Source organism: Lygodium microphyllum, chromosome 11 (assembly GCF_053477565.2).
Source record: "Lygodium microphyllum isolate KBCC chromosome 11, Lygodium_microphyllum_v1.1.10, whole genome shotgun sequence".
NCBI lineage: Eukaryota > Viridiplantae > Streptophyta > Polypodiopsida > Schizaeales > Lygodiaceae > Lygodium > Lygodium microphyllum.
This window is the reverse complement of record NC_141145.1, coordinates 108,433,213-108,446,652: the sequence shown is the minus strand read 5'-3', so window position 1 is coordinate 108,446,652 and position 13,440 is coordinate 108,433,213. Positions and strand designations below refer to the sequence as shown.

The 13,440-nt window shown below is 40.4% G+C and overlaps 1 protein-coding gene across 3 annotated transcripts; it reads left to right on the top strand.

Moving 5' to 3' along the window:
• The first annotated feature begins 10,242 nt into the window (after nucleotides 1-10,242).
• LOC148029209 (UV-B-induced protein At3g17800, chloroplastic-like) lies at nucleotides 10,243-12,920 on the top strand. 3 transcript variants are annotated; one of them, XM_087687977.1, is made up of 4 exons: nucleotides 10,243-10,401; nucleotides 10,779-10,990; nucleotides 11,434-11,717; nucleotides 11,894-12,920. In XM_087687977.1, exons 2-4 carry the CDS (start codon nucleotides 10,844-10,846, stop codon nucleotides 12,720-12,722), a joined length of 1,260 nt encoding a protein of 419 aa, XP_087544103.1. In that variant the 5' UTR covers nucleotides 10,243-10,401; nucleotides 10,779-10,843; the 3' UTR covers nucleotides 12,723-12,920. The 3 variants fall into 3 exon arrangements, with proteins under 3 accessions (XP_087544103.1, XP_087544104.1, XP_087544105.1); XM_087687978.1 differs by lacking the exon at nucleotides 10,243-10,401 and having other exon boundaries at nucleotides 10,760-10,990; XM_087687979.1 differs by lacking the exon at nucleotides 10,243-10,401 and having other exon boundaries at nucleotides 10,785-10,990; nucleotides 11,412-11,717.
• Nucleotides 12,921-13,440: the final 520 nt, after the last annotated feature.

Below are 13,440 nucleotides of genomic sequence, written 5' to 3'. Positions count from 1 at the left end.
TGAGGTACTAGACTATATTGATAGAGGAGGTGGTGCTAGAGCTAGCCTAGCTGGAGTGTTAATACCAATACCATTATATGTTAATGATATTGTACTCATTTTAGACTCAATAGAGGGCTTAAAACATCACTTGGATACACTATATACCTTTTTTAGAGTTAGAGATGTCAAAGTGAATTTTGGAAAAATCAAAGTCACAATATTCAACTTCTCGATAGCATGGTCACATGATCTATGTATCAATTCACATTTTGAGGAGATGTAGTGGAGCATATGAGAGAATATGTATACCTAGGAGTCAGTTTCTCTAGCTTGAGATTTTCACTAAGGGGGGCAATTGAGGCTCAATCGGCATGAGGCTATGTAGTCCTAGGGGCCCTTTGAGAGCTAGTATGCCCATAAATAGTTTTAAGAACCTCACACCAATCTCTGGTTGTTGGGCACACTAGTTAAACCTACTGTTTTCTATGGAGTTGAGGTTTAGGGTTGTAGTCTATATCATAGATGATTGAGCCCCCATTGTTAATCAAACTAGCCCAAAGAAAGACCATTATGATGGTTGGGACTACATAAAGAGACCATTGATGATGATAATCCTATCATGCATGATCAAGAGTAAGCCTTCCACCCCCTCCCTATCATTAGAGTAGAGTTAGGGGTAGCACTTATGGTTGTGGAGGCACTCTTTAGGGCAGTAACTTTCTCACACAAGATATGGGAGCTTCCCCACCACAAATATCCCAAATTGGCATTGACTTCCTCTAAATAGCTTGTAGAGGTAGATGAGAGGGAATGTTGGTATTCATAGATGGCAACTTGGATGATCTTGCATGGCTTGACTCTTGCCCTTTGAATATAGCTTGGATTGTCACACACTTCCCCTTAGTTGATCTAAGCTTAATTCAATCATTAAGGCTAATGTATCGATAGTTGAGCAAGAAGGACTTGGATTAGCCACCCCTCCCTCAAGGACCAAAGATGGAGCTTTACTAGAGCCACTTCCTCCACCTCTCTAAGGATGGATTTATTATCCGATTACATTATATGGACATGCACATCTCCCATGGTATGCAGTGTTAGATAAACTCAATGCCCCACCCTCGTAAGGTGACACCAATGATCCATGGTACTCTAAGTTGTAAGGCCCCCATTATGAGGAGAAGTCATGTGTGAGCACAGACATTGGGTGGGTCTTGACTTGTATATTAGATGAGATTTATATGACCGAATACAAAAAAGGTAACCTTTGTGGATCTAGCCTTTGGGTTAGATAGAGTAGTTATGCTCGTAACAAGTCAAGGCACAATGCATCGAGTTGCAAGGTGTAGGAGTTATTAGGGATCCCTATTTTGGGGTCCAGGGACCATAGTAGTGGCCCTTGGTTTTGGGGGGTCTCAAGGGGGCCAGTGACCCCTTGATGAGGGTTCGAGGGTAGCATCCCCGAGTTGACGATAAAGGGAATATTCCCTAGCTAACTAGAAAAGATTCATAATATGGTTGGACATGCTAATTAGACTACCTTCCCTGGCTATAAAACGAAGACCATTCCAAAGCCATCACCAATCTATCTTTCACCCAATCAAAGTTCTTCCAACTATCCTTAAGCTCTTCGCCTATCATCTGTCTGGGTTGCCATCTAAGCTTTATAATGGAAGTGCACAGGTGAACATACCCATATTTGTATTAGTTCATTTGAAATTAAAGTAGTCTATGTTCTTCTCATATTTGCTATGTGTTCTCTACTCCTTGCTCAGATGTGCCACGTAATTTCTACATGGTATTAGATCCCAAGGGACTCTAAGGAGTGAAGAGTATGCGAGAGGTAAGGGCTTCAACAAGAAAGAGGAGAAATGTCATATATTGCATCAATTAGAGATGTTGGCACATTAGGTGCTACTGTTGTTGTACCAATAATTCAAACATTGAGGATTCATCCACCAACCTTCAACGAAGGCAAGTTAGATGGTACAAACTATACTTTGTGGAAGTTTCAAATTACAACTATCATTAATTCCTATGGGCTTCTAGAGACGGTGATGGGAATTAACCCAGAACCATAACCCACCCCGGACCCATCAAATTCGAGTGTCGCAATTACTCCAAATGTAGATCTTCTGCAAGCTTGGAAATGAAGGAACATAGATGCACTACGTGTGCCTTAGTTACAAGCTATTCCTTGATTCAGTATACAACCAAGGCATCAAAGGCTTGGAACACACTAAGGAATCGGTATGAAATGCCAAATCAAATAAGGATTTAGAACTTAGAGAATCAACTAGTAGCATATAAGTTTGCTAAAGGAGAGAGTTGAAGCATTCAACACTCGGATCAAGAATCTACACGACTAGATGGTTGGTGTTGGGATAGAAAAGACTAGTGAGGAACTTGCTTAGAGGTGTCTTTGGATTTATCCACCAAAGTTTGATAGATTCGTAACTGCCCTAAATACTTAGGTGAGACCCCAAGCTTTGACATTTGAGGAATTTTGTGCACTACTAATGGAGGAGGAGTTGTAGCTTAAAGCCCGAGAAGGTAGTAGCAGTGGAGATGCTACATTCTTTGCCAATGTCACAGGCAAAGGTGGTTCCTCCACCAATGTTGACAGAAAGAATAAGGGTGGTAATAAAAAGTTTCAAGGAGAATACTTCTACTATAGGAAGAAAGAACATGCAATTGCAGATTGTCGTGACAAGAAGATAGATGAAAATAATGGCATCGTGAAGACTAAAGGGAAGGAGATAGCAATATTACTGAAGCAGAGTTGGAGTTATTCATGGTGACCATTGAGAAAGTATGTTCCTCAACACAAGAAATATCTACCACTGACTCATGGATATTGGTTAGTGGCACCTCCCGTTACATGACCATTAAGAAAGATCTATATAGTTCTATGAAGCCTTTGCAAGAATCCATCACTCTGATGGTTAGGAATGATGCAAAAAGCCATGTGAGGGCACACGTGCTATTTTCTTTTGTTACTGCAAATGGTGAACTCAAAAATATTTTAAATGTGTTGCATGTTCTAGAGATTAAGAGAAATATGTTATCAATTGCTTCTATATAATTGATCTTGGCCATGAGGTGAGGTTCACTAAGACAAGTATACAAATCATCAATAATGCTAACAAAGTTGTTGGCAAAAGAGAAAGAAGAAACAACTTGTATGAGCTAAGTGCTCTTATAGGTACCGTTGGTGGGGGCACAAGTAAACTTTGGCATGAAAGATTTGGTCACATTGGTTTTGCAATGTTGAAGGAGATGCATAAGCAAGGTATGGTTGCTCAGCTACCTATTGCAGCTTAAGTGAAAGAACCATGTGAAGCTTATATGATGGGCAAGCAATAAAGAAAGGCATTTCCACAAGAAAGAAGAATAGAGCGAAGGCTTCTCTAGAGTTGGTGCATGTTGACTTGTGCGGTGAAATGCCTATACAAGCCTTGGGAGAATCTTCTTATTTTATGTTGATAATCAATGACTATAGTAGAAAGATGTGGATGTATTTCCTTCATGATAAGGCTCAAGCTTTTGGTAAGTTTAAAGAATGGCTAAAACTTGTTGAGAATTAAACATGAAAAAGTCTAAAAACGTTCAGAACAAATGGCCGTGGCGAGTTCAACTGTGAAAGGAGTTTGAAGACTTTTGTAAGAGCAAATGGATTAAGCATCAATTGATGTACGACTCGTACACCTCAATAAAGTGGCGTTACTGAACACCAAAATTACACCTTTGTGGAAATGGCAAGGTGCATGCTTAAGGGCAAGGGATTGCCTAAAGCAGAAGCTATTAATACTGCAGTCTAAATTCTCAATCCGAGTTACACAAGGGCTCTTAAGGGAAAAAATCCTCATGAGGCCTATTTTGGTAAGAAACCGTCTATCTCACATTTTAAAACTTTTGGATGTGAATGTTATGCACATGTTCCAAAGGATAAGAGAAACAAGTTAAATCCAAAAAGCACAAAATGTATCTCCTTGGGTTGTAGTGATGAGCAAAAGGCTTGCAAATTGTATGTCCAAGAGGCAAAGAAGATCATAGTGAGCCATGATGTGGTGTTCAAGGAGCAACCACATATAGTGGAGGAGGAGAATATAAGTTCTTCCACTTTATCATCTAGCGAAGAAGTAGCCCTCTATGAACCTATTCCAAGAGCTATCCCTACCCTCAAGGAGGAGGAAGCATTATCTTCAAATGATGAGAAAAAAGTTCACCAACTTGTAATCACACCACCGAAAAAGCCATTGATGTGATGGGTGAAGCAACTCTATGATTGCAGTAATCCTATGCCTACCACAACTGAGGGAAAGGAAGATGGACCAAGGAGGTCTCTGAGAATAGAGGAGCAAAGAAAGGCTTGTATATGGCCTTGGTGGTTGAGATTATGAGAGAAGTAAAGGAGCCAACATACTTGGAAGAAGCACTTGTTGATCCAACATGGAGAGCAGCTATGCAAGCTAAGTATGACAACATGATGAAGAATGATACTTGGGAACTAGTGGATTGGCCAAAAAAGAGGAAGATTATTGGAACCAAGTGGGTCTTGAAGGTAAAGTACAAGATTGATGGCAACTTAGAAAAGTACAAATCCAAATTAGTTGCACAAGGATTTTCATAGGTTGAAGGATTTGATTTTCAAGAAGCATTTTCTTCAACTACTAGAATGACCACTATTCGCACAATACTTACAATGGCTGCTCATAAGGAGTGGCCAATTTACCAAATGGATGTCAAATCTGAGTTCTTGAATGATGACCTTAAGGAGGAGATATAGGTGGCTCAATTACAAGGGTTCGAGGCTCCCCATTTTAAGAACAAAAGTTTGTAACGTGAAGAAGACATTGTATGGGCTGAAAAAGCCCCTAGAGCATGGTACCAATGAATAGATAAATTCTTTTTAGGCTTGTATTTCAAAAACAGTGCCTCAACTCTACTACTAACATGTATGTTTATAGGTTAGCAATATCTCAGCTCTACAAATCTGTATGTTTACAAGGATGGTGAGAAAAGTTTGTAGTGATTGTCCTATATGTGGATGACCTTCTTATTACAAGTGACTGAATATACAGTCTATCAAACTCAAAAGGCTTTGAGCTCTAAGTTTAGAATGACAAACTTGGGCTTGTTGAACTATTGTTTGGGGATTGAAGTCTTGGCAAAAGTTTGGCAAAATCTTGATCTCTCAAAAGAAGTATGCATGGGAGATCTTAAAAGCATTTGGCATGATCGAGTGTAAGGAGATAGCTACACCTATTGAGGTCAATGTGAAGTTATCCATTGAGGATACATCAACACTAGCAGACATTGGAAGGTATAAGAGATTAGTTGACAGCCTCATGTACTTGTGTAATACCAAGCCAGATATCAATTTTGTTGTTGGGGATTTAAGCAAGTTCTCAAACAAACCCTAAGAAAGTCATTGGAAAGCTGGGATAGGATGCTCATATACTTGAAGGGAACTCTTGGCTATGGTTAAGCTCTACGCCTATCATATATCTAGATTGCGATTTAAGCTTCACAGTGAAAGCATATGGGTGGACAAAGCCATCTTTATATCAATTCATTTGAAATTAAAGTAGTCTCTATTCTTCTCATATGTGTTGTGTGTTCTCTACTCCTTGCTCACAGATTGTGTCCGATGTGCCATGTAATTTCTACATGCAAGTTGTTATTGGTCAGGTGCGCACCTCCTCATACTAGTTGAGGATGGAGACATGCATATGGACAAATATTCTATTGGAGGATAGGGTATAGAAAAATATTCTAATTAGGGATATAAACATGCATATGGACAAATATTCTAGTGGAGGATAGGATATGCTAGCTTTGTGTGACAGATAGCCTAGGACAAAGGAGCACTACATATGCAAGTGTGTAGTATACTATGACATACATGGAAGGTATCATTGCCTCTTCGCTAATGGCTTTGGACCTCTTGTGTGTCATGGAGTATGAGGACCAAATATGTCTAAGGCTTTTCCTCCTAGAGCTCTAGAGGCACCACACAACACTACTACGAGACAAGAATCGACCTGCCTAGAGGGACCTAGGTAGAGAGTAGTGATGGATTTCTTCAATAGATTAGACACCACAAGCACTACTAGCTTAGCATCTTGCTAGTACACCTACCCCACATTGTAGAGTCACATTAGACAAGACCATTGCACTTTGTTGAGCATGGTGACCTCAACCATGTTGACAATTGAGGGGGCCATAATATAGTCATATTAGAGCCATCATTGTGAGACATAGGAGCCTCACCCCTCGATACATTAGCAGAGTGGCCTAGGACCACATCATGGTTGGGATCATATGTTGATCTTGACATTTTGAGAGGAGCTACTATAGCTAGATACTTTATGCATTCAATTTTTAGACATATAGATCTTTAGATGTTAGCCTTGTATTAGGATGCATTTTTCTTTCACTTTCATGATGAGATAACATTGGAAAAAGATCTGCTTTGGTCTTATCTCATAGGCCACATTGGCCTTTTATAGACCTTAATATTTCTTTCTTCCTCTCTCTCCCATATTATAACAAGGGATTTAAATTCACACGTGTCTCTTTCTTTGTATGTGTCACATGATTCTCAATACATGTATCTCTTAGTGTGTTTCTCTGTGTGTGTGTGTGTGTCTCATTGATAACATTGTTGTATATTTTTTTTAAATGATAGATCTTAATATCATTACCCCCAAATGCTACACTTGCTTTTATGCCAATGGGTGCTAAAATAGATGAATGGCTTTTTGCTAGACAAAATGGTTACACCTTTCCTGTCCATGATTCTAGCTTATCCTTGTATTGGTTCTTTAGTGCCGGATGCCTAATATCATATAGGTTATATGTATATAATACCAAGCATGAACTTCAAAATAGGATGAATGTTATGACAAATCTAAACCATGAACGCATGGCATTGCTCCAAGCAATGATGCATGCTCACAATGTTTATGCTTGTGCATTTTGTTCATTGTCTAAAATCTTGCTTCAAAACCCTACAAAAGAGTTTATAATGACTGTTGCAGAAGGTCAAGGCACCCCAATATGGGACTCTATACCTATCGGTTATGAAGTTGCTACCATAATGCTTGGGCAAGGTGATGATGACATAAAGGTGCATACAAGAAATGGTGCCTTCATCTCTAGATCCAACTTTCATGGAAGCTACATGCCATTACTTTATGTTCTTCTACTTCACAATGGCGAAGATGGATGGCACATGAAAATTTTGGTACATCAATATACCATTGAATATCCCTTTGGAGCAAGAACCCAACAAGGGGTGTGTCACATAGATGCAATAATATACCTTTCATATTCAAATTCGGTCAGACACTATCATGTGTTTGTTGTGTGGTGGGGATGATTGTTGCAAAAATTCAGGGTAGATGCTTATTGTAGTATAGAGCCATCTAGGTTGATTGTTTGGTATTACCTCAATTAGTCTAATTTGGATGTCAAGATCTATTCTAGCCTTGCTAATATGGTCACTATAAATGATGGATACCATATTGTGTCTAGAAGGTTCGTTGGTAAGCATATTATTATTCCGTCTTCATTTTCTAGCAACCTCCCATGACACATGTACCAATTGCATTAAGATGTAATGGGGATTGTTCATTGTAGAGGTAAGTGTGATATTTCTAGTTACAATCACTTACAATCCACAATGGCAAGAGATTGATGATGCTCTATTGCCTAGGCAAATGCCACATGATAGGCCAAATTTGACCCAAGAGTTTTTTATTTAATAGAATGCACATTTAAAGTAGCTTGCATGGCCAAGGATTTGCTGGAAAGTTAGCATGAGTGGTTTATTTGTATGAAGGAAGTAATGATGGTGTAAACAAGAAGACAATTACATGCACCTTTTGCTACTATATTGGTTTTTTGCGACTCTGTGGATCCATACCAATTATAGGAGCGATTCAAAGTTGACATGATAGATGAAATTTTGCATAGCTTGATTGCTACCCATGGTCATATTCTTGCTATTCAAGAAATGGCTTTCAATGTTGGATTGATGTGTGTAGAAGACATCTTTCAATAGCATGGATGAGGCCTTTATCAATTTGAGGGAATGTTTGGGATAGATAGAGCATTAGTTTTTGCTTTTGGTAATCCTTTGTTTCTTGAGGAATCCCTTTATGGCATCCTCCAACAGGTACAAGTTGCACATGTTTGCAACATCAATTTGAAGCTTAATCTATGATGCACTTTTCCTTGTTAAATAAATTTTACAAAAACTTATATTTTCTTATAAGGCTAGGGAAGTATCATTAATGAATTGTGGCCACAAGTGAAAGGTGCAATTAATGTTGCATTCGAGACAAGAGCATATGTGGATGCCATGGTTAAGGGAGTGTTCTGTGTGGATGGCATTCTCAAGAAGGACAGAAACAAAGTGGACTTAGGGAATGAATGTCACATGTCATTCCTTTATATTTCAGAGTAAGTGTGTGTCATGCAAAAGGAAAATTTGAGTTTGAAAATTTCCATGGGTAGGTTCAAAGGATTCTTGACAAAATTGAGTTGACATCTCCTTTCTACTTATGGTGTAGAGCAAAATATTTGCATTGGAATTTATATTTTCTTTTTGTGTAATTTGAATATTTGAGATTCTTTCATCATGAAATTTAGATGGATTCCTCATTCTTTCCACAATTCATGGCACAATATTTTATTGGGAGAAAATTGAATAATTATGAATGGGAGACTTCCATTTAGAAATTCAACCAAGATAGTCATTATATTCCACAATTTGTGGTTCAACAATTTTTTTCTTTGAAGAAGTGCATGAAATTTATCTGTGGGATAGTACTTGCTTGTACTCTATTGTGCTCTAGAAATTTAACCAAGATAGTCATTATATTCCACAATTTGTGGTTCAACAAATTTTTTATTTGAAGAAATGCATGAAGTTTATTAGTGGGATAGTATTTGCTTGCACTCTATTGTGCTGTCATTTAAGACATTACATGTGTGGAAGCAAGAGCCTCATTTTACTACTTCACTAACCTTTGTCTTTTGTGTTTCCTTGTTGCTAATGCACTAAATGAATCTTTAACGAAATGAGTACACATTCACATTAGATTTTCAAGCCCAAAAATGTTTCATATTGGATGATTATTTGAGATATTTCAGGACTTTTTAGTGTATCATGTTTCGGGTGCCTATCATGCCGACTCAAATGTCCACCCCAACCTATGGATATTATCCTGCTTAATCTACCTGTTGCACTTGTAGAAGCAATTCACACCCCTTATATCAAATGCCATTATGCATAGAACCTTGGCTCACATGGTTGCACGGTTCCCACAATTGGCATATTTTATTATATGCTTCTATGAATAATCTCAACAAATAGCCTTTTCATAGTGGTGGGATTTTATAAATTAGGTGTGGAGCACTTTATGTGTTGTTATCCTTGATCTCCATTGTTTTGTGGGCAAAGGGAAGTGGCATGCTATCCCTTTGCTCACAGAAACTTGCAAAGCAAATGAGGGAAGTCTTGTGAACTTTGCTAGAATGCAAACCAAACAACAGGCATTAGCGAAGACCGGCTAGTGTGTGTGTTGTTATAGAGAGAGAGAGAGAGAGAGAGAGAGAGAGAGAGAGAGAGAGAGAGAGTGAGAGTGTGTGTGTGTGTGTGTGTGAGTGTGTGTATGTGTGTATGAGTGCACACACATATACACACTAGTGTGTGTTGTGTATAGAGAGAGAGTGTGTGTATGTGTATGTGAGGGCACTCACATGAAGGGGGGGGGGGGGGGGTAAGCTTCTCCTCTCAAAGTTATCCTATTTAGCTTTAAAAAGGAAGAAAGAAAACAAAAGAAAACCAATCCAAATCCTAGCTTTTGGTTACTTCCATATCTTTACTATTAGTTAACGAGAGGTGGGGGAGGGGTGTCATGTGGTAGCCCTCCCACCTCCCCCACAAGAAAAAAAGAGAACGCGGGCGCGGGTGCCACGCGTCCAACACCCGCCCCCGCCTCCGCCCCCTGGTAAAAATGGCACCTGTCCGGGCATGAAGCGCCGGGCTGAGTCTAGGCGCGGAGCGCCTAGTGGTTAGGGGAAAGGATTTCTAGTGAGCATTTACTAAATGCTAAAGTACGAGTGGGGCCCGGGGGGAAATCATAAGAACCAGAAAAACTAACCCAAAACGAAAGGGAGAAAATCTAGGTGTGTAAAACGCGGTGGGCTGAGCTGGGAGCAAACGTGTGGTGACACGTCGCGGGTCTTCCCAGGCAGGCGGCGCCCAGCCACAAAGAAGGTTTTTCACTTCAGCCCTTGTCAACGCTCTCGCCGCCCCCCCTTCTCTTCTCTCTCGCGATTTCTGCCTTCTCCGCTGTGTTTCCGCTGTGTTTCTCTCTCACCGGACGAGCTCGCTCTACGCGCTAGGTATGGTTCCCCGGCCCCGCCCCCCCTCTGTCTCTCTCTCCTTTCGTGCTTCTGTAATCACATAGCGCCTGGTCTTGTACATACAAATTTCTTGCCATTGCCCGGAGATACACGAAACGGAGAGACGAAAAACCTCGTCTTTTTCGCTTCTTTCAGTTTCGATATGTTTATATCCGTGCCGGTGGAGAGAAGTATATGGTCTCTTAGCCTAATTCTTTTGCTGTGGAAACATAAATTAGGGTTGCGAATCTTTACTTTGTCTTCTTGCAATAAGATTTCAAGCCCTTTTTCCCTCCGTAATTTGCAATGTGCATCGTTTCTGTGGAGGTGAGCAATGACCCCATCCCGATTTCATTTGTGGACGTGATGCGTGGCAGAGTTCAGTGGCTGATCCCTCACGATTCCACGTTAAGGACGTGCTGTAGTTGGGGAAGCACACTAAATGGAAGCAGCCGTTTCGTTTAGCGCTCCTTTGCAACCTGTAAGAGGAAGCCCAGCTCTCTCAGCTTACACATCGCATGGAGCATCTCCAAGAGTTTCGTCGGCGTTTCTTCCCTCCAATGAGCGGAGAGGTCTTGTGCTACCGAAGGTAATAAAATCTTCTCTTGGTGTCTTGACCTAGATGTCAGGAAGTGGGTAAATATGCCACATTGTATGGACATTGAACATGCCATGATTATGATATCTCCAGCGTCTGTGATTTGCAATGTTTTCTGGAATGCCATGTATATGATCTACGCCAGCTTTTTGTGATTTGAAATCTTCTATTAGATGTCATGGAGAGCCATGCCATGATTATGATCTCCGCCAGCTTTGAAATGTTTTCTGGAATATCAGACTATTTGGTGACTTGTTACACTGTTGTGCTCTCTGTATTCGAGGTGTGGAATTTGTTTCACTTTTGTTGTCTGTATGTGAGATGGGAATATCTCTCACTTCTGTGCTCTGTATATGAGTGTGGCCTCTGCAGCATTGACTTGAGTAAGCTTTTGTTGGATTGACTGTACCAGTGTTCCACTTTTCGATATACAGATGTGTTTGAACAGTAGCAGCAGACACAGTTTTCTGCAATCGAGGAGAAGAGGGGGGCTTTTGCTTGTAAGAGCAAGTTCCAATGGTGAAGAAAGTTCCACTCCAATTGCCCCTTTTCAGCCAGAGTCACCGACAGGCCAATTTCTTACACAGCTGCTCCAAAGTCATCCTCATTTAGTTCCTGCAGCTGTGGAAGTTGAACTTGAGAAATTGGTTGAAACTCGCAAAGCTGAAGGTGATCAGGAGGAGCCCAAGTCATATGGAGCTGAGCTGGTTTTATACAGGTGATCACTTGAGTTCTACAAGGGATGATTCAATTTTCAGGTTCCCAAGTTTGTTCCCAATGTTTACCAAGGCAGTGGAAGTGCTCCAACGATTATTGCTTAATGTTGAAGCTGTCAGATCGTCACTGATGGTTTTATAAAGATGGGTCCGTTAATTCTTCCTTGTACGTTTGCAGGAGGATTGCTGAATTGAAAGCTCAAGAAAGACGCAATGCTTTGGAAGAAATTCTCTACACATTGATTGTTCAAAAATTTGTGGAGGCAGGAGTATCTATGGTACCCAGCCTTTCTTGTGTCCTCTCAGTTGAGAAGCCTTGGCCTGTACAAGTTAAGGAGCTTGAGGCAGTGCACTCTCTGGAAGTTTTGGAGATGATTCGACAGCACCTGACTCTTGTTCTGGGTGGTCGAGTAGCTGCTGAATATTTCGATCAGAACATATATGCTCAAATAAGCAAAGTGCGTGTTGGTCAAGTATATGCTGCATCTATTATATATGGTTACTTTTTACGAAGAGTTTTTCAGAGATACCAGCTAGAGAAAACCATGAACTTGCTTCCAGCTGGTTTGGACAATTCATCAACTGAAGAGCCGACTGTGTCTCATCCTGAATTGGATGACCAACCAAAAGAATTGAGTGGTAGTATGGCTGCAGCAATGTCAGTCCTGCAGGGATTGGGAGCTGCAACCCCTGTTCAACCTTCTGGAGTGAAGAAAACAAAGCTAGAGTCATACCTCACTTCCTTTGAAGTTGAGACACTTCAAAAGTTTGCTACCTTAAGGTCGAGGGAAAGTTTAGGGGTCCTTGAAAAACACACAGAGGCTCTTTTTGGAAGACCAGAGATCCGCATCTCCCCTGATGGTTCAATGACAGTCAATAAAGATGAAATCTTAAAGATCAGCTTTACTGGGTTGAAAGGTCTTGTGCTAGAAGCGGTTGCTTTTGGCAGCTTCCTCTGGGATGTTGAAAGCTATGTTGACTCCTGCTATAGTTTTGTGGCAAATTAATCCTGTTAAGCCTCTCTGGCGTACACGGGCAAGATGTTGGCAGGAAACCGATGTACATGAAACAGGGGATAAAATGGAAGGGGCTGTGGTCATAACTCCCTCAAGCTTTGCTTTTGCAGCTTGTAACCATAACATATAATGTGCACAATCCTTGATATTCAAAGGAAACATAACTCTGCTTTCAATTGATGGCGTACATTTGTGCTCTTCAAAGGTGTGTGTTAGTTCTTAAAATCTGATATTTCCCAGACATATTTACATTAGTAGATGTGCAACAGGTCAATTGAGTTGTGCATTGAGGGCCTGCCGTAGCATCTATTGTTGTGCTCGGATCAAATTCCCAATTTAAACTGTGTTCTTCCAATCCTTCAAGGTAGGTACAGACCCAAATTTTCCGATCTAAGCATTGCACTGACAACCACTTTTAGGGTTGGGATATTGTAGAAAGATGACACGGTAAGTTGTTTTCTGATCTGTTGCGTGTGGTAAACAGGAGTTAAGTCAAGACTAGAAAATACACATGGACTGGGATTTTGTGGTGCACACGGCTGTCATTTCAGGCCCTTGAATGGGCTCAATGCAATGGGTAACTTGAGATGGAGCTTGTAATTCACCTGTTTTTATATTTAGCCAAACAGTATTAATTCCCTGGGTATGCAGGAAATCTTTCAAGCAGGGTTGCTCTCTTGAGTTTATTGCTGGATGATGTTTGATCTAC